The sequence below is a fragment of the Eschrichtius robustus genome, chromosome 21 (assembly GCF_028021215.1).
Source record: "Eschrichtius robustus isolate mEscRob2 chromosome 21, mEscRob2.pri, whole genome shotgun sequence".
Lineage (NCBI taxonomy): Eukaryota > Metazoa > Chordata > Mammalia > Artiodactyla > Eschrichtiidae > Eschrichtius > Eschrichtius robustus.
In genome coordinates this window covers 29,994,623-30,015,294 of record NC_090844.1, presented here as the reverse complement: position 1 = coordinate 30,015,294, position 20,672 = coordinate 29,994,623, and the positions used below count along the sequence as shown (strand labels likewise).

The 20,672-nt window shown below is 48.3% G+C and overlaps 1 protein-coding gene across 3 annotated transcripts; it reads right to left on the bottom strand.

Moving 5' to 3' along the window:
* Window positions 1–311: 311 nt before the first annotated feature.
* On the bottom strand, window positions 312–17,205 carry ERLIN2 (ER lipid raft associated 2). Of its 3 annotated transcripts, XM_068531950.1 has the most exons (12): window positions 17,122–17,205; window positions 15,730–15,851; window positions 14,355–14,436; window positions 13,230–13,276; window positions 11,427–11,488; window positions 11,112–11,237; window positions 7,704–7,777; window positions 7,479–7,537; window positions 6,853–6,944; window positions 6,029–6,118; window positions 4,238–4,317; window positions 312–3,825 (listed from the first exon to the last, which is right to left on the bottom strand). In XM_068531950.1, the coding sequence occupies exons 2-12, from the start codon at window positions 15,834–15,836 to the stop codon at window positions 3,625–3,627; spliced, it is 1,020 nt and encodes a 339-aa protein (XP_068388051.1). In that variant the 5' UTR covers window positions 15,837–15,851; window positions 17,122–17,205; the 3' UTR covers window positions 312–3,624. The 3 variants fall into 3 exon arrangements, with proteins under 3 accessions (XP_068388051.1, XP_068388053.1, XP_068388052.1); XM_068531951.1 differs by lacking the exons at window positions 312–3,825; window positions 4,238–4,317 and adding an exon at window positions 4,465–4,667; XM_068531952.1 differs by lacking the exons at window positions 15,730–15,851; window positions 17,122–17,205 and having other exon boundaries at window positions 11,427–11,547; window positions 14,355–14,369.
* Between the last annotated feature and the right edge of the window lie 3,467 nt (window positions 17,206–20,672).

The following is a 20,672-nucleotide window of genomic DNA, read 5'->3' as shown; positions in this document are numbered from 1 at the left end:
GAGACTGCGACTTTCTTACCGAATTGATATCAAAATGAATTTTGGGTCAATTGAAAGTACCTCTGCTCTTTTGGAGCAGAATTGCAGCAGTGTATGGAGTATTTTACGATAAATCTCCGTAGCACCTACCAAGAATTATGCCATTTTCACAAATAAGCTGTTTATTATTTCTACATTGATAATGGGAATAGATATTCATCTGAATATATGTTTGGGGCTCGACTTAACTTACTAGGCAGAAATGTTTTATCTCTTTTTATCACCTAACCTAATTTTAGCTATTGCTAAATTTCACTGTAATAAAAAAAAAATTACAAAGACTCATTTTATTTAGCAAGATTGAAAATAAAACTAAGACATCAAATCACACCTTTAGAGTTGTCCAAAACAGTTCTTCCATCTATCAGTCCAAGGCAATTAATCCAGCATATCATTTGTAGAGTGATTAATACAACAACAATCATTTCTCAGTTACAAAGGGGGTCATTCAGTCCTCGGGGCTCTTTGCAAGTAGAATTAGCTTTGACTATTCAATCACCAGCTTGCACAAAAGCAGAAATAGAGAGGAACGGAACATACGAACACAAAATGATTGGCTATTACCTCTTTTAAAAGGAAACACCAGAAATAGTGGCTAGAACCCTACTGAATAGAACTAAAGAAGCAGTGGTTAAGTCCATAGATGCAGAGTGACCACTAGTCAGGATACAACTTATCCTCGATCAAACTTAAATAGGTAAGTCAGTAAATATGAAGATCTGACTTTCACTGTTTATAAATGGTGAAGTTATCTGTGTTGAAAGATAGAGACCCATAGAGACTGCAACAGATCATTTATAAAACATCTACTTTTTTCAGATCAATATAGTCGGCCCTTTGTATCTGCGGATGTGGAACCCGCGGATACAGAAGCAGCTGTACTAGGCCATTTTATATAAGGGACTTGAGCGTCCACGGCTTTTGGTATGGGGTGGGGGGAAGGAGCGTCCTGGAACCAGTCCCCCGCGGATGCCGAGGGATGACTATATTGCTAAAATTCTTTCAGTGATTTTTTTTCCCTCTCTCAACTTAATATGATCGCAGATCCCTCCGAATTTGTTTTAGTCATATAAAAATTAACAAACTGTGGCTTCCTTTCAAATATTCTGTCCTGATATTAAAAAAGTGATTAAAAACAGTACTGAATATAGATCACTTCTGCAAAGTTTAACGAGTGAGAAACATTCAACCAAGGTGATTTTTCCTTGGAAAGTCCTACAAAAACTGACTTCTATAAACAGTTCCTTATTTTGATAGAGGTTCCATTTATCAATAGCAGCCATGACTTTACTGCCTACAAAATTGCAGGCTGTCACAGTTTACATGTTTAGAATTCAAATGTTTTCACATCAGGTTTTCTAGTAAGTGTTACAGAAACGAAGTCACACAGACAGATTGGTTAGTTGTCCCAAGCTAAGGAAACAGCCCATTTCCATGATATTCCTATTCAGGCAGGTACAGACAACATTGGAGTTAAACGAATGGGTACTACAAGAGTTATTTTTGCTTAAAGAAGAAGTGACATTGACATTGAAGGGGGGTAGGTGTAGCAGGACTTCACCGAGGCTCCTTTGTGATCTAGTGCAAGGGACAAGCCATCACAGGATGCTAGTATTAGAAGTTCAGGTTAAGAATCTGAGCAAGCTTGCTATTCAGAGAGGCTGAGATGTCCTTGCTGCGTATTCCACTGGAGAGGAGTAGTGTTTTCTGAGGCTTAGGCAGCTGGTCTCAGAGCAGAGGAGCCGACAGATATGTAAATCAGGGATGCTGGATGTGACGTGGTACTCCTAACAAGTGATTAATGGCACTGAAATGGGAGGAGGGTGAGTGTATCTTAATGATGGATACCTTATGTTGGTCTTAGACTAACTGCCTTCGGCAAGGCCTTCTGAGCACATTAAAATCCATCACTTCCAGGAACATTTGGCTGCCTGCACAAAGTGTGACCAGGAATGGTGGTTTGAGAATTCTAAGTCCCACAGATTAGAACAGAGAAGGGCAACATTTAAATTAAGAGGGGTTAACGCTTTGTGTATTCCTAGGTCGGCTGAATGCTCCCCCAACTCCCGACGAGCCTGGTGCTACTTAGAAGCAAGGTAGCCCGACTTTTGGGGCCATTCGATTAATCAGAAGTCTGGGCGTGGGATCAAAAATGAGATGGAAATCTGTGCCAGAAAGTATCATTTGTAGTTTCACCGAGAAAAGAGGGGTACAGTGGGAGTTCTTCTTGGAGGGGGGCAGCTAATAACAAATCCTCAGCCAGGGCTTGTCGTGGACGATACCAACAGGCTTGCAAGTTCACTCCAGACAGCTGCCCTGCACTTAGTGACCTGGTACACACTCCTGCCCCCAACTCCAACTTCAGGACACAAGAAAACCTTTTTTTCATGTTTGTGTTCCCCCCATCCAAATCTCCCAATTAGTAACGAAAAAACATTTGGGTGGATTCTGATGCAGCCCTTCTGACCCAGGGACTAGGGCATGAACTCGTACCCACACAGCTGTCTCTGGAGATTTAACACTCGGTGTGACCCCCGGAGCCCTGGATTTAAAGACACCGGCCGCTTAGCGAACGGGCTCCCCCTTATCACTACATCAGACAGACCCCAGCACAAGTCACAGGCGCTGAGACTGGGGAATCTTTTGGACGAGCCCTTCTTCCTCCCCCAGAGGAGGTCTTCAACCGTAGGATCCCCACAGCAATGAAAAGACACTTGATCTCAAGGAACGCACACAGTTTGCCAAGCAGGTACCATAGTGGCTAACAGATAGCACGGTCCCACTTCAGCAGCTTTGAAGACACCTGAGTTCTTCATTCCTGTCTTCTTGATGCTGAGTGGAACCAACGAACAGGTTAAGAGGAGAAAAAAACCAAATCACAGAATAGGTGAAAAGTTTTAAAAAGAACTGTGTGGTGGTGGCCAAACCCTGACCCTGGAAATGTAGTCAGAAGCCACCACGCTTTCAGCCCTGGGGCAAGGAGGGTGGTGTGTAGAAAAGCTTGCAAAACCTAGCACCAGCTCTTCCTTACCAGGGCTCCAGAGAGCGGGCCTCGGCAGTAACTCACGGGCTCACGGCCAGGAGCGCCGGGAAAGCCAACATCCACCGCAGCCGTTTCTCCACAGCTCTGCTGGCAAACTTGCAAGCACGTATTTGCTCGGTAGCTGGGCCTCACCCACGCGCATCTCCCACCTTGGAGGCACGATGAGAACACTGGACTGCCTTTCCCCAAATAAGGGCAGTCCGATCGGAGGCGACACCCTGCATTTCTCCCACTCCTTATTAATAGCATCACTAATTAAGCCAGCTTCAGAAGGGCGAAAATCAGGGCCTGGCGGTCAAAGGTCTAACCCACGGTTTCCGAATCTTAACAGAAGTCACATAACCTACTTACCTGAAGAAAACCCCAATTCATCAGTCCCTGCCCCCGCTTCCCAGGAAGGGGAATAGATTTAAGTCCGTTTCTTCTTTTTTCACCACAGTACGTGGAAGAGAGTCAAAGAAGGTAGTGTGGAAGGGAGAGGCATCCTGGTTCATCATTAAAAAATAAAGATCTCTTTGAGTGTCACGTGCGGCTGTGGACATTCAGTTCTCCTCCGCGTCCGCCTCCGAGGGCTCCTCTTCTAAGCCAAAGCTCGGCTTGTCAACTAGCGCCTCCAAGTGCTTGCCCAGGCTGCCCGGAGAGTCCACGAACATGTCAGGGATGTCTTTGCCAAAGTAAATCTTGCTGTTGGAAGCGATGGCCTTGTACTTCATCAGCTGCAAATACTCAGGGGTCAGCTTCAGCTGGAAGAAAAATGAGGAAGGAAGACTCTGGTGGGGCCAGATTAGGGAAAAGTCTGGGCGGCATCCCTTTACTTTCGCGAGGAGAGGGTCTCCGTGAGAACCACGCCCCCCTGCTCCTCTTCCCGGTCTCACTGCTGCGTTAGTAACCGCGAAACCCCTTCTCTGGGAGAGAGTAATCTCAGGTCCTCAAGGTGAGAACTGCGAGAGTTTCAGGAGTTTCTCTGTTTACCAGCAAAATTAAACTTCTCTCAGGGTCCAGCTAAGGGAAAAGGGAAGGCGCTGGCCCACACGGCACAGGAGTCCTCACTCCCGACCACGAGGGGCTGGGGCAGGCGCAGTGTTCTTACAACCACCCGGCAACTCTCAAGCCGGGCACACGCCCTCTGGCGGCCAGGCGGCGCTGGGCCTTTACCTTGTTTGCTTCGGCTATTTTCAGGGCAGTGTAGCACTCAGCGTCCGCCTTGGCCTTCTCCCGGGCCAGAAACGCAGCATCTTAAGGGAAGAACGCAGTGAAGTGAAGCGCAGCGGCTAGCAGAAGGCTAGTCCCCGCAACTTTCCCCGACTGCCTCCGTCACCCTGGGCACGCTGCTCTGGCTTCTCTGTGCTCTGATTTCCTCATTTATGAAACTGGGGAAAAGGCATTTTTTTCCTGTTTCACAAGTGGTTGTGAAAATCGACCAAGATGAAAGAGTGCTCTGACAGCATCTCCCGGTGCTGGGGACTGGCTAACCCTGAGCAAGTCTGCTGCTGTGCCCGACAGTGTGTTCTCTGACAGCATCGTGGAGAAAGGCACTGCGGCCCGGAGACACGTCCTCTTTCGAGCCGCTTACTCCTGCTGTGGCCTGTGAGGAGAGGGGCGGGACCTGCCTCAACCTCCAGTCTCTGAGCTCTCCACCCCGGCCCCCTCCCCTCCTATGACACAGCAAGAGCAAGGGAAGCCCGAAGAAGGCTCTGGATAAGGCCCGAGGTGGATCTGCCCTGAAACCGACTACCATAAGCAAAACAATTCAGCCCCTCTCCAACTTCAGCTCCCTTTTCATTTCCATCAATCATTTCAGAAAGGCTCTAATTAGCAGCGCTTAAGCTGGCACAACTTGAAGGGCATGCCGTGCCGTGGTCCAGGCTAACACCTGTTTGGACTAAGACCCATTTAAACTTCTACTTTGCAATCTGCTTCCTTAATCTGCTCAGACCAGCTTTCGGTCAAGCTGACGCAAAATTTTTGATGTTTACTCCCTGGCCTTGGGAATGAGGCCAGCCTTGCATGGGCAACATCCGTAGCAAAAGCCTGGGAAGCAAGGGGGGACTGGGGGTGGGTTCTCACTGCACAGCCTCAGCAGGGCCCTGGGCGGTGGAAGCCTGCAGGCCGGCTGGGGTGCATGCGGCCAACTCGACTGGCCTTAGCGCCTGGTGACCTGCGTTTGTAAGAAATAAAAATGTGCTGTTCAGCTAAGAGCTCCCCAGTGAGGAGCCGCTGACCCGTAAAAGCCTAACTGGCTCCTCCACGGGCACCTGCAAAGCCTGAGAGGCCCCATCGTGAGTACAACTGGACACAGCACTGTGTAGCCTGAAGCTGGGCCCTGAGGTCTTGTTTTTGGCCTAGAATTTGCTTGATATAAAGGCACCACACGGAGGAGGAGGTGAGTGGTGGGAATGAGGTGAGAGCTGAGGGGCAGGGGACTGAAGGTGAGTGAGATTCAGAGAAGCTGGCGAAGACAACACCTCTCTCCAGCTCGTGGTGTCGGTATTGCAAGGTGTCTTCTTCACACCCAGCTTAACATCCACAGGGACCCTGAGAGGCCAAAACTATGGTGTTCACGGGCTTCCGAGGAGGGGGGCGGGTAAGGCAGGAGGGAGCGAGCTGCTGTCTGGACCTAGCTTCTTGGTTTACTTCCAATGCCAGACTGTGAGCGCAAGACAGCAGGGACCACGTGATTTCCCTTTTTCTTAAGCCTGGCAGAAGAGTTCTGATGGCACCCAACTAAAATCTGACGAATGACTGAATCTCTCAAGTGGAAAGTTAATGCCAGCCTGGACCGAATCTCCCCAAAACTCGAGTCAGAGCACAGAGAACAAGGGATGTTCCAAAGAAATCATAACATCTGAGAACAGAGGTTACAGAGCAAAGGAAATGACTCTCCCACCCCCTGGCCACAGAGAGGGGTCTGAGGAAAAGGCAGGCGAGAATTTCACTCTTGCTCACCTTCGATTTCCGAAATTCTCTTCTCTGTCTCCTTCTCCATCACCTTCTGCCCATAGGTGATTTCTGCCACCTGAGCCACTTTCTCTGCCTCTATATTAATGAAGTTGAGAAAAGGCTTAGAGCTCTGGTATTTCCAGAGTTTGACTGCATTGCACCTTTCACCTGATCTGAGGCCCTGATGCAGGGCAGTGGGTGAGCTCGGGTGAAGGGCCACTGGCCCAGAGGCAGCCATGGCAGGCTCCCTCTCCTAAGTCACAGGACATTTCTTCCACAGGAATGCTTTAAGGGTTAAGGTACAGGTTTCCTCCTGCCACTGCACTTTAGGAAGTGGCCAGGGCTGTGGCTGGTCGTCTGGGGCAGTGGTGAAGAACCCGGGTTCGGGGGCAGAGTCCCTGGATTTGAACCCCGTTTCCATCACCTCTCTGCCATGTGACCTTGGGCAGTAATCTAGCCTCTGTGTGCTTCAGCTCAGTGAAAGGAGGTTAAGGATGGTGCCTTCCTCACCCGGCGGGGCTGGGTGTGTGAGGAGCGAGATGATTCACCCGCAAGCGTTTAGAAAAGCCCACGGCTCATAGTAAGGGCCCAATCGGTGTTATTATTATTGTGAATGAAGAATTAACTGGAAGGGCTCCTTTAAGAGATTTGTGGAAACTCAAAACTCATGATCCCTGGCTGCAATCTGACAATTTCAGCTCTGCTTCCGGGGGATGAAGGCCGCCCCTGCGTGTGGCAGGGCTTCGGAGGACCGTGCCCCAGGCTTCCTGAATCTCTCACCCTCCCCAGCCCCTCTGCCCCGAAAGGGGACCCCAGAAGCACAGTCAGACCAATGAGGGCCTTCTTCCGCTCTGTCTCGGCTTCCTTCTCCACCACCTTCTGCTTCTGGGCTGCAATCAGAAGCTTCGTCTTCTCGCTTTCCCTGAAGGGGAGAAAAATGCACAGCTGTGAGGCTGCTGGGGACCAGCTTCTGCGGAGCTTCACTGTGCCCTGGAGAAGACAAGCTGCCCCCGCCGCCCAGGGGGACGCAAGCTGTCATTCCTTCCTCTCTCCTGGCAGGCTCTTTAACATCCCAGGTGAAAGCGGCTCTGCTGCAGGCAGTAACATGGCTTGCCTTCTCCTCCGAAACTCATTGGTAGGAAATAAAGCGTAACTGACTTCAGTAAAAGGCACCTGCCTGCCCACTCAATCGCCGCTCCCCGTCTTCTTTGGCACGAGCCGTGAAATGTCACACGCCTCCCCCCCGCCCCCTCCCCGACCCCCTGAAGAGCATCCCTGCTCTGTCGTCCCGGAGCCCAGGTGAGCGTCCTGACATGCCTGCCCCATCTTCCAGGGTGGTGTGCTGTAACAAATACTCAAGAGGGGATGTCTGGCCCGGCATCGATCAACCCCGGGATGGGATGAACGGGAGGCGGGGGAGAGCGGTGGATACAGCTGGGGCACCGGGCACACTCACATCAGCTCGTAGTTCCTGCGGATGGCTTCGGGTATGTTGGGCTTTGTCACCCGCACAGCCTGGAGAGGGATAAAAACAGCACCCGATGGGGAGGTGAGGGGCTGAGGGACCAGCTCCCACCGGTCCTTGATCTTCCTGCACAGACAGGACATCCTCTGGAAGAGGGGATGCACCTTCCTCGGGGGTCGGGGGCGGTGGCAGGGCTCCCACCAGGGCGGTGCTTACTTGGATGACGAGCCCGGGGGCCATGGAGGTCAGGTCCTGTTGCAAAGCCAGTTTGAGATTTTCATCAATCTGATCTGGAATCAAGACAGATAGAAAAAGGAGCTGTTACACTTTTCAGGCGGGGAGGAGGGAAGTATGGTGGTAGAGTGCAAGGCAAGACACTGGCTCAAGAATGCACAGTCAAAAGGTCTTCCCAAGGCAGACTGTTCATCAGAGCCCGGATGTCTAAAGATGCCCTGCAAGACTCTCACAGCGGGATGCCCACTCGGTCCGCTATGTGAGCCAGACGTGAGCGTGTCCTTTCCCTGGGGCCTCAAGAAAATACCAGCCTCGCCCAGAAGGGAACTAAGCTTTAAAAGGACAAACAACTCTAGCACGTTTTTGGAGTCAGGCAGCAGCCTTTCCGTAGAAACAGCAGCAACAGAAGGTGGCCGCCTGGCTTTCACGAAGAAGGAAGGTGGAATGGCCAAGTTAGGTATTTTGAAAAAGCCAAGCACATTAAATCTAGTAATTTTAGAGGTTTCTAAAAGATAAACAAACTCTGATGTCAAGGAAAGCCCCAAGGAAGACTAATTCCATTAGGAACTCCATCAAATAACACAAGGAGAAAAATGACAATTTACAGTTCTGGAAACGAGCCCAAGTGGTTTGATGTGTTGTTTGCTTTGGTCCTGATTCTCTGTCTGAAACATGACACGTGAGTCATTTCACGGACAAGGGTTGGAAGAGCTGTAACCGATTGTCCCTCTAGCTGTGACCCTAGGAACAGCGGCACCCAGGCTGCCTGCTCTGGCCTGGGCCTTCCCTTCCCTGCCCCCCGCCCATGAGATCCTCAGTAAGATCCTGGAAGATCACCGAGAAAAGGACCCACGAAACCAGGCTGGGACATCTACACGGAACCATCTCCCTTACTGTCAGCTGCCATCTGCTTTAAGTGGCCATTCGTGATCCAGGAGCCTTTGAGGAACAGTAAGTCTAACTCCTTGCCTGTCATAGATGCTCAAACTGAGGCCCACAGAGGTTCAGTGATGTGCTCTAGCTAGTCAGGACCCCAAATGAGGAACTTGTTCAATTATTATGCTTTGGTTGTTAGGGTTGAGAACAGTACTTGCTTCAACTGTCATATCGCTAAGCAAGGGGTTTTAATACTTCTACATATCAGATACGTTCCCACCAGCCTCTCAGCACTGAGGGAGAAATGCCCATAAGGGCAGCACCTCACACCTGACACGGGTCTAACAATTTGACGGCTAGAGATAAACATTCCATTCCATATTTTCTATTTTAAATAGGAGACCAACCAAATTTTAAGGGAGATGGCCTGTACCCTCCATAAGTTAATAACACAGCTGTTTATCAGATTAAATTCTATCTGAGTCAAGGCAGAAAACTGTGACCCTGGGCTAGTAACTTTCTAGGAAAATCTGGAAGAAATATTTTGCAAGGTGGTTTACTACCAAAGTAACACCAGTACTAAGTTGTTTATAGGTGATGGTTATGCTGACAGATGCGGATTAAGTTATGTTACTAAGTGAACACAAAGAGGGTCTTCAGACAAACTTCTTAACAAGTACTGGATAATATTTTAATAGAACAGGCAAAGAGGATGCATCAGAGCAAGCAGTGATAAAAACTGCAGTCAAGCTGAAAGTCAGGGCTATGAGTCCTGAGAGGAGGGGACCAGAGAAAAACTTTCCAACTTCAAGGAACAGGATTAGAGACTCGAGTTTCTCCTTTGCAGATGCAAATGGCTTTTAAACAAAACAGTGCTTGCTGGCAAGAATGATGTTAAAAAGAAAGATATTTCAAAGCAAACATACTTCCCTAGCTCCTCTGTACAAGAAGTTTTACTTTACTAGGCCGCCAAGTTCATCTGCAAGATAGTGAGAAGTTCTCTAATGCAGAACAATTTCACATTTTAATTCTCTCTACATGGAAATTAGAGCTCTTCTGTCTTTTGTTGTTTCAAATGCTTTGAAACGTTCATTTAATGGCACAAGTTCTAAAACAATGCCTAGAGAGAAAACTAAGATATTTTATGAAATTCTATCAGTTTGAGGTTAAAAAAAAAAAATCAACAGCAGATTTACTGAATTGTTCTTAACAGCACACTGAATCCAAACCCCACAAGAGAATCCAAAGCCTATAAAGTGAATTTAGATTCATTTTCTTCTGCAGAAAAGTCAAAAGTGCTTCTGATGATTTCCCAAATCTGAAACACAGTGCAAAAGGCTGTTTGCTTAATTAAGACCACTGGTGTCGCCAATGATTCCGCCTCTGTCTACTCTACAGAATGTTCTCACTCAGGGTCCTTTTAATGAAGATTCCTGGGAAAAATCACTGTCCAGTCCTGATGTCAAGAATAGCTGTTACCACTGATGGCAAAGTGCATTTGCTTTTATTTTTTTAATAAATTTATTTATTTTATTTTTGGCTGCATTGGGTCTTCGTTGCTGCGCGCGGGCTTTCTCTAGTTGCGGCGAGTGGGGGCTACTCTTCGTTCCGGTGCACGGGCTTCTCATTGCGGTGGCTTCTCTTTGTTGCGGAGCACGGGCTCCAGGCGCACAGGCTTCAGTAGTTGTGGCACGCAGGCTCAGTAGTTGTGGCTCGTGGGCTCTAGAGCACAGGCTCAGTAGTTGTGGCACATGGGCTTAGTTGCTCCGCGGCATGTGGGATCTTCCCGGACCAGGGCTCGAACCCGTGTCCCTTGCATTGGCAGGCGGATTCTTAACCACTGCGCCACCAGGGAAGTCCCACGTGGGTCCTTTCTGTTCTAAGCGTTTCCCTATTCCTCTCTACAGGTATAGGGTAAAAACAACAACAACCAAAACCCACAGAGGTTTTAGGAACTTTAAGTAGCTATGGTCCTCGTCCCACTTCTAGAATTAAACGTGACCCTTGCTGTTCTCATCAGCCGGTCCTGGTGCCCTTCATCCAGGGTGGCATGGATGAAGCCAGAAGCCAGAAGCCAGGGGAGGGAGGTCTGAGCTTCAGCTCTGCTACCAGCCAGCTCTGGAACTTTCTCCCTTTGGGCCTTAGTACCCTTATCTTGAAAGGAGGATGCTGGGTAATCTCTAAGGTCCTTCTAGAACTGATCCCTCTTCATTACAGAACGATGTTTAGGGACAGTGGGAACACATTTCCATCCCAGGCCTCTGATTCAGGGCAGGAGCGAGTCCTCTCATCCACTATTACTCCTGTGCCCAACACTCAGCCACTCTCACGAGCTTCTTCCACCGGCATCAGCATTTCCCAGGAGTGCCCTGTGTGACCGCCCGCTTCCCAGGCACTGGATCTTCAACACTTCCGGGCCTTTGGTACCCACGCCGCCCTGTGGGCAGCTCAGAAGTAGGCAGCGGGGGAAGCAGGGCTGCTTGAGCAGGTGATCATCACAAGAGGCTTTCTTACCGAAGAGCTCGATGTAGACCTCCTGAAGCGTGTGGACACTGCAGAACTGGTTCAGCTCGTGGTGGATCTTGTTGAAGATGAGCGCCTTGTCGTAGTCGGCAGTGTAGTTCTTCACTATGTCATACACTGGGAGGAAGGAGAGATTCAGCATGAGGACGGGCGGGACTCGCCACATCCCCGGACACAGCGGCGGTCCCTTCCCGGGGCGCTGCAGCAGACACGAAGCAGGCGTGGGGCCGGTGGGGGGGGGGGGGCGGGGGGGAGTGGGCCGCGGGGGAGGGGCTGGGCTGGGGGAGGGGCACGGCAAGCACACACCTGCGTGTGGGACCAGGAAGTTCACCACCTCGATTCTGTCGAAGTAGATCATCACGCCACCGCTGTCGGAAGAGGCACGGACACAGCAGTCAGGGCTAAGCTCTGGAATATGGTGCCCCTCCTAGGGGGTAGCGGGAGGTGTGTGACTCGACGGGAAAGGAGGAGAGTTCAAGGAGGCGAGGCGCGGGGGGGGGGGGGGGGGGGGGCGTGGCGGTGAGAGGTCAGAGGCAGGAGGCTCTCCAGGCAGGAGTCCTTCCGAGCCGCTAGTGAGAACGCAATCTCGCGAGAAATCACACCTCCTAAAAATACCTCCGCGAAGAGAAAAACGAAACTTTGGCGGTAAGACAAGAGTAGTTCATCTCCTTTGAATCTGCAGTGCCTTTTGAGTAAAGCAATCAATCGAAAGGAAGAGACTAAAGAAGGTAACGGAGTTCTCAGAACTTAAAAATGTGGGGTTTTATGGTCACTGTTTCTCACTTTGTTTTCACCATCACTTCAGTTCAGCCCTCCCCGCCCCTGACATTCATTAGAAAACAATTTCAAACATACAGAAAAGCTGAAAGAATAGTACAACTAACACTCATATATCAACACCTAAATTTAACAATTGTTAACATTTTACCTATTGATTGATCTACTTTTTTTTTTTTTGCTGAACATTTCAAAGCAAGCTGCGGTCAGGATACCTTAGCCCTTAACACCTGTCAAGCATCCTAAGAATAATGCCAGTCTCCTACAGAGTCACAATACCATTCCCAAACCTAAGGAAATTAGCAATAATTCCTTACCATCTAATACCCAGTCTTTCTCCAAATTTCCCCAGAAGCTCCTGTCATGGACTGAATTGTGTGCTCTCCAAAATCCGTATGCTGAAACTCTAATCCCCAATGCGACTGCATTTGGAAGCAGGGCCTTTACAGGGGTAATTAAGGGTAAATGAGGTTATAATGGTGGGGCCCTGATCTGACTGGACTGGTAAAGGAAAGAGGAAAAAGACACCAGAGATCTTTTTCTCTCTCCACACGTGCATAGAGGAAAGGCCATGTGAGGACACAGCAAAGTAGCCACTTGCAGGCCAGGAACCAACCTTGCTGCCACCTTGACCTTGGACTTTGAGCTTCTAGAACCGTGAGAAAATAAATGTCTGTCGTTTAAGCCACCCAGTCTGTGGTATTCTGTTATGGCAGCCCAAAATGACTAACGCAGTTTCTGTAATGTCTTTAATAGCTGTTATTTTGGAACCATGTTCTAAGCAAGGTTCACCACGTTACACTTGCTTATATCTTTACGTCTCCTTTTTGACCCAAGGCCCCTGCAGATACAATGACTTTGTGATGAAATTGGGCCAGTCATTCTGTGGGATGTTCTGATTCTGTATTTGTCCGAGTGTTTTCTTGTGGTGTGGTTTACTTTGTTACTCTGTCCCTGTTCAGACCTTCCTGACTTTTCAACCAGACCACCGTATTGGTTTTCTCTTTGAATTTCCTGCCCCTGAGTTCTCCCCGCTACCACCTTTCCAACATTCTCCATAGCTAGTTCTGCTAAAGTTATCTTCCTCTAGCAAGTTATTTATGTGCTAAAAGCCTTTATCATGGCATTCAAGGCCCTTCCAAACTTGTCTCCCTTCTGTGATTTTCTCTACTGCATTCCACCACCTACTCAACTCAGAACATAGGGAGCTTGGGGACAAAGAACTTGGTGAAACCACGAAGGGGTACGTCCCTTTTCACTGTCTCTTACTGTAGCCAGCCAGATGGCCTTGCCTGTTATGTGGGCTTCACAGCTTTATTCTGGGCACCTTACCTTGTCCCACAAGGTACATTCTTCACCTCATCTGTCTGGAGTGTGGTCTGGAATTAGGGGAGACATAAGATGCTGTAAGGTGAGCAGTGACAAACAAAGTGGGTTCTTTTGGGAAACCCAAATAGCCTTGGCCTTGAATACTTATTTGGGTTAAACTTTGCCTCTGTGAAACGTGAATACCCCCACTGAATCCTCCTCAATTACAGAGTGTGAGACTAAACCAAGCGAAGGTACCCACCCTGCTTCCCTGTAAATGAACCACCACGTGAACAAGCTGAGCAATGATGGTTTAGTGAAAAAGACCCTGGATTAGGAGTCCTAAGACCCGTGTTTACTTCCATTTCTTCCATTTACTAGTCTTGAAACAGCAGATTCTTTATTTAACCTCATAGCCTCTAAAACCTGCTCGGCCCATTCTCAGGATTATTGTGAGACTCAGATGAGATAATGTGCATGAATGCACTTTGAAAACCATCAAGCACAGTAAATGGCAGAAGAAACCTGCAGGGCAAATGCTGATGAGGTATCCCAGGATATTTTCCTGGGTTAGTTTAAAAGTCATTCTCTGAATCTTCTTATTCCTCTTAGCTGGATATACTTCAAAGATGACTAGTCTAACTTAGCCTGGCTTTGGGTCTGTCATAACTAATCCTACACCTATTTTAGACGTCATTTCCCTTCTCCAAGTTCACCCCCCCCCCAATTATGTTCACATCTCTGAAGTTCAAAAAAGAACCAGCAAAATTACCATGTTTTATTTCCATCTATCTTGGTAGCCTGTGGTTTAAAACATACAGATGCACAAACATCCTATTTTTCCTTCTGCGTATTCAGAACAGATTCTTCTCTGGTTTTGTCTTGAAGTGAAGCCATAGTTCCCAGCTGGGAATGACGGGCCAAGGCAATGACCCCGTTCAGCTATTTCAACAATCAAGTAAAACCCCAGAAGTAAATGGCTCACGGAGCCTCATACTTTATATTATATATATATGACTTATTCTTAAGTGATTCCTTGAAAAGGCATTATACTCATCCACTCATCCAATGGCTAAATCATTCCAAATCATGCACTAATCACCACCCAAGTCTGCAGTCGTCCAACCCTGCCCCACAAGCCGAGTATACCTGCACAGACTTATAGGATGTGATGAATGGGAGCATGAGATGGAAGCCAGGGCCGCTGGTGGAAGTCAGCAGGGCACCGCCTCTGCAGAGGAGGGAGAGAGAGGCAGGCTTGGTTTAGCAAAGGGGTGTCTGTTACATCAATACTGTTTGGGCCCACTTTCTCTGCAGCCCCATAAACATTTAATATAGAGTGACATGTGCCAGAGCCATGCCCACAGATCCCTTTCTTCCTCTCAGCTTGACCCTAATATTCTAGGAAGCCTGATGCTAAAACCTAAAACCGCTATTCATGCTTTTGCAGTGAGAAAAATGGGCACACAGACAAAGTGGAATAAAGACAGCAGAATCCCTGGCTATACTTGAGGTAAGAGAGGAGAGCTGTTTTGTCGTATCTGTTGGGCTTGTGGCGATCCACAAGGGCAGTTAAATCCGGTAATACAGTGACCAATTAATGGTACTAGTGTTGGAGTCCAGTGACACAAAGAACCAAAAGAATAATTTTAAGTACACTTGATAAACCATCTAAATATTTTTTTGGCAGTACAGTTACTTTTCTAATCAAGTTATATGTAAATGGTAATAAAATTAAAAGCCATTTTGGGGGACATAGAAACAGATGGTGGGAAGAAATAATTAAAGGGAGAGGGGAACCCAATCAGATTTCTAGAACTCGCTATTGGCATCCAGAGAAAAAGCATTACGGGGTACATATAAGAAGGCGTTCATAAAGACTTAAAGCAAATCACTTGGTTATGGAGGTTACTCAAAGGAAAGCAACCCAAGATTTATATTAAATGCTTTTTTGCTTTATATTATTTAAGTCACAGATACATTTTTTTTTTTAAAAAGAGCAATAAAAATAAAGTGATATAATGGGTTATTGCAAGAACCACTATCCTAGAGCTTGCCTTGATGGATACAAATCAACCTGCAGGCTCTTTCATTTTTCCTGAAATGTTAATTTTAAAGAGTAGGTCCCCATTACATCTCCTCAGGTTGCCATCAAGAACCGGTACTCGTCAGAGGTAAGCTTGTGGCACCAAGACGCCCAGAGGGAAGTAGGAGAAAACAATGTTTCAGAGATGATCTTCAAGGAGCATGGTTGCTTTTAGGTTTTCTCTCTAAATCTCTCTACACGTTTATCGATTATCATCCATGGCATCAGACTACTAGGTTTTATATTGACATTTATATATGTATTTACATGTGTGTGTGTATTCCCCTCTCCATGGTCACTGACACAAAAGCTCAATCTAAAAGACTCCCCTAATCAACAAAATAGAAACACAATTGGCCAGCAGAATCTGTTAAACATTGACTAGGAAAGCCAGTCATTGAACAGGAAGTTGCAAGCAACTCCCTGTCGCTGCCTTACCTGTAATACACCCCAATATGTCCCTCTTCTATCTTGTGCACAGCTGAGAAGAGAGATGCACACAAGAAACTGGCAGCCACAGCCAAAACTGCTCCCAACTGAGCCATCAGTGAGCGTTCACCCTGGGGGAAAAGATACAGCAAGACGTGTGCGCTCTGACTTGCGGGAGAAAAGCTCTCACAGCAAGAGCACCTCCCCAAGCTGAGCTCTGGAAAGTGGCTCACGTCCAGCCTGTAGTAGTACGAACACAAGGCTAGATCTACAACTCTCTTCCTCCTTGCTCTCACTTGGCACCACCATTCCTTAACTATGGAATTATACTCTCCACCTCCCCGAAGAGGCAGTGGCTCCAGATACAGCCGTGGTCCAAGGGAGAACCAGTGCCAACTGGGCAGCGTTCAGGACACAGCCTTCCCTTCCTGTGAACACGAATGGGCTGTCACCGGAGCCACTCATATTAGTAAAAGGGAAGCGAGGCAGCTGCAGTACGTTGGCCCAAATTACAGAGGATGTCAGATGACAGGCAGTTGTGGCCGTGTAATTCTGGTCAGAGCCTCCCAGCCCTAATTGCCTGCCACTTCAAAGGAAACCATTATTTACTCCTTTCAGAGGCTGGAGCGACAGAGACAGCATGCGAGCCGAGTTCCATGGCGGGATTCTCTGGCCTTTCATCCACCTTCCCAGTTATTCCTTTGGCCCTAAACAATATAGGGCTCTGAGCAGTACTGAAGCCACACTCCCTCCCATATGCTTGACCGGCACTTTGCACCTGACAGGTTTCCCAAGCCCATGGTTAGAGGGGAAAGGGGGTTCCCCAGGCTGGGTAGACTCCGGGGCTCCTGGGTTCAACTGTATTCAGGCACCAGGACGCGAAAGAGTTGGCATCCAGAGACTCATTTCCTGAACACTGAATGATCTGGAAAAACTGCGGTAACTGTCAGCGAGGTTCCCAATCGGGCGCGCCTGGGCCCACGCGTCCAGCGCGTGGATTTCTGCCTCCCGGGTCTAACTTAACTCGGGCGCAGACGTCTGAGAGGCGCTTATTTTACCGTGCGGCCTCCGGCTACCGATCTGCAGCTGCGTCCTATCTGCAAAAGCCCTTTGCTCCCCGAAGTCACCCCCGCCCCACCTCGCGCTCCTTCCCTGCCCTCTTCTGAGAGAGGGTCGCGAGTCCCAGGAGCCCTGGGTCGGGGCTGGAGGCTCCAAGAGCCTCCGCTCCATCTCGCCTAGAGGCTCGCGGGGAAGGGACGGGACAGAAAGGGGTTGCTTTCCCGCTCCCGAGGGAGAAAGGATGCTGTGCTGGGGGCCGGGGGGAACCGCCGATCAGCTCCTGCCGGGAGCCTCACCGAGGCCCAAGCGCGCGCACTAAGGTGGGGGGGGGGGGGCGCGTACCAGGCTGTCCCTCCAGGCGCTCCGTACTCGTCCGAACCCCTGTGCAACCGCAGAAACCGCCACACCTCTCCGCACGCCACTTCCTTCCGGGCCCGTCGCTTCGATGACGCCATTAGTTCACGCGAGAAGACCACGCCCCTTCTCTCCCTAGTTCGCCAGTGCCGCTCCCGCGCCCCGAGCGGGCGGTGGCCGCGGGTGGCCGCCAGGAGGCGCCCGCGACTCGGTCCGGGCGGTCAGGACCGCGGTCTGGGATTTCCGGGGTGAGGGTGGTGCGGGCGCTTGGAGAGTGACCCCGGGGACGAGGCGAGTGGCGGCGGGTGCTCAGACCGACGTGTCACTTTCCGAGGATTTGACTTTGGAGTTTGCTCCGGATTCCCCTCCATGTTAGGTCAAGCCTGTTTTTTTGTTTATTTGTTTTGTTTTGCTTTTTTTCGGAGCAGGTACCAGCGACTTGCAAGCCTTCTAGCCCTCTGTTCCGCTCTCCTGTAGCACCGCTGAATGAAACATCCTTTAAATGTGCAGATTAGCACCGTTACGTAGCTAATCAACAGTCTCTACTTTGAATTGCCCTTTACGCTTTTCTAGGAACTTTGGCCTTTGAGGTCCCTACAGCACCGTAAAGTAGATTAAGAAGGAATTATCTCAATTTTAGTGAACAAAATCTAGGTTCAGTGAGGTGCGAGGGTAGCAGTGGATGAAAGCCTGCTTTGCTCTTCCTTAACGTCAGGAGTTTAACTGCCTTGTAACGGGTGCCGCTCCACACAGGGGCTTGTGCTTGTCAGTGTCTCCCCGCTAGACTGTAAGTTCCCTGAGGGCGGGGACTGCGTCTTCCTCAGCATCCCGGGCCCTTAGGTGCCCAATAAAAATAGACCGCAGCACGGTGGCCGAGAACCAGCATCCAGACCTTGTGTCTCCCAGTCCGCAGCCTTCACTGGTCCGCAGCATCACACTAGGGCATTTCTAATTCAGCCACTGAAGTTACTGTGTTCGCAGAAGAGAGTCCACTTAATTACAGCCTTCGGTACTTGCAAAGCGTTTACACAGGGAGGATGGCAAGCTGGTGGTGCTGGACAGACTGAGGACACTGGAAAAGGAAAGTGTAGGTTTTCCAGGCATGGAACTGGCCCATTTCCAACCCCCTCCCCATCTCCTGGGGGTTTGCTCTGCGTGAGCTTGTGTTGAGATGTTTCATTATATGTTAAGCCCACAAGTGGGCGCTGCCGGGGAGCTCTGTGCCCACCTCCATAAAAGAGGGTTTCTCCTCTCCCCACCCTGTCACTGCAAATCTCCCCCTCCCCCAACACACGCATTGTGCACACAAACTTGGCCAATTTCCTGATTGATCCTATCAGACCTTGAGAGCTTTTTCTCCGCATGTTCAGTGATAGAACTGGGCCCCACACACTTAATAAAGGTTTCTTTAGTAGTTCACACTTAGTAAATGTTTACTCAATAGTTGAGTGAATGAATAAGAGAAATGGAAATATTGGGGTTTATCAGCCCAAGGAATGGGGCTTAGCGTGCAGATAAAGGAATTAAATTAGTTGTCATTTAAGAATTTCCTCACTATTAAACTTTGAAATGAACTATGAACGGAAGTGGTGGGATTTCGTTCTCAGGAGGCTTTTAACCAGGTGTCTGTTGCTTAGTTATGGCCCTTCCTACAGCCATAACTAAATGATAATCTAACATTTCCGAAAACTCTTTCCTTAAGAGACCTGTGATTTTTATGACTCAATATCCAAAATTACCCAGGAGGTAAGTCTGTGATGATTTGTGTAACAAAAGTCAAACAAATGTGTTTAAAAATCCATTTTTAAAAAAACTTGCAGGGCTTCCCTGGTGGCGCAGTGGTTAAGAATCCGCCTGCCAATGCAGGGGACACGGGTTCAAGCCCTGGTCTGGGAAGATCCCACATGCTGCGGAGCAGCTAAGCCCGTGCGCCACAACTACTGAAGTCTGTGCACATAGAGCCCGTGCTCTGCGACAAGAGAAGTCACCGCAATGAGAAGCCCGTGCACCGCAATGAAGAGTAGCCCCCACTCACCGCAACTAGAGAAAGCCCGCACGCAGCAACGAAGACCCAACACAGCCAAAAATAAAACAAATAAAATAAATAAATTTATAAAAAGCTTGCAGTAGAGAGTAGTGGATAAGTGCAGATGCCCCACGGTCAGATTGCATTGATTTAAATCCTGGGCCACCATCTCTCCCCCAGCCTCTTATTAGCTGTGTGACCTTGGGAAAAAGACTTTATCTGTGCCTCAGTTTCTTCATCTGTAAAATGGGGGTCATGGTATGAACTTTATAGGACTGTTGCGAGGATTAAATGACAAACCAAGAAAATCACGTACAACAATGTTAGGCACATTTTAAGTGTTCAATAAGCTTTAGCTGTTGCTGCTTTGAATAGGGAATTCCATTAATGTGTTCTTGCCCTTTTGTGGATTCCAATTATTAATGTGACGGAAGGTGAGAGAACGATGAGCTGTAAGTTATGTGGTTTTGAGTCGTAACCAGATGAAGGCTTATCAGAGGAAGAGAAGAGGGACTCCAAAATGACACCCCCATAGATATTTACAATACAGATTTCATAAAGCATTACTGAATGTTTTCCACGTACCAGGCCCTGTGCCTTTCTCGTTTTGTAGAATTTTCAGCTCAGCTCTTTGAGTTCAACTCTATTTTAGGGAGGAAGTTGAAGCTTACAGAAGTCAAGGGATTGTCCAAGATCACAAAGCTTGTAAGTTGCCAAGGCAGAATTCAAATGACCCCAAGTCTCTTTCTTCATTATAGTAAATGAATTAGAGAATAATGATGCAACTTAAAACACATACACACGCACTTACCACATTTATTTCATATGTAACCTTTCAGGGATGTAGATCAGTGGTCAGAAGTTGCGAAACTTTAAATTGGGCTGGTTCATTTTGCAGTTGGAAGTTGAAACAGGATTTAAAAAAAATATTCCCGCCACAGCCATCCACATCTCCCAGTCTCTGGATTGCTGTTTAGTCCTCCAACAAACTAATTGTTGGCGAGGGTGTCACTCCAACGCTGGAAGAGACCCCTTCTTTCACATTTAGAGCCCTTTTCATCAATAACCAGGTTAGCCCCAAAGGAATCAGGCAACTCTTAAAATCTTTGGCTTCAGTTCATTTATATCACAAGAGTGGAAGTTGGTGGAAAAAGTTTTTGTTTGATTTTGATTTTTCTTCTTTACTTAATGCCCTACACAGAGAATAGAGGTCATCTTTTAGGACATTTGATCCCAGTAAGATTTTGGTGAGCTTGGGGGGAAGAGAAGTGAAGAACTGTCTCCTTAATTATTGAGGGTTGCTCAGAATTTTTCCAGCTGGCAAACCTAGGACTGGTGCCTTGTAACAACACAAGGATATTTACTTGGGGCTAATGATGTTTCTTGAAGAGAGTTCTGTAAAGGGATCAAAGAGGGATCATGAAAACAAAATTGAGTTGGAAATCAGTTGGAAGTCCCCTAGAGATCATTTTGTGATTATATGTTTGTACAGCTTTGTTGAGGAATAATTGAC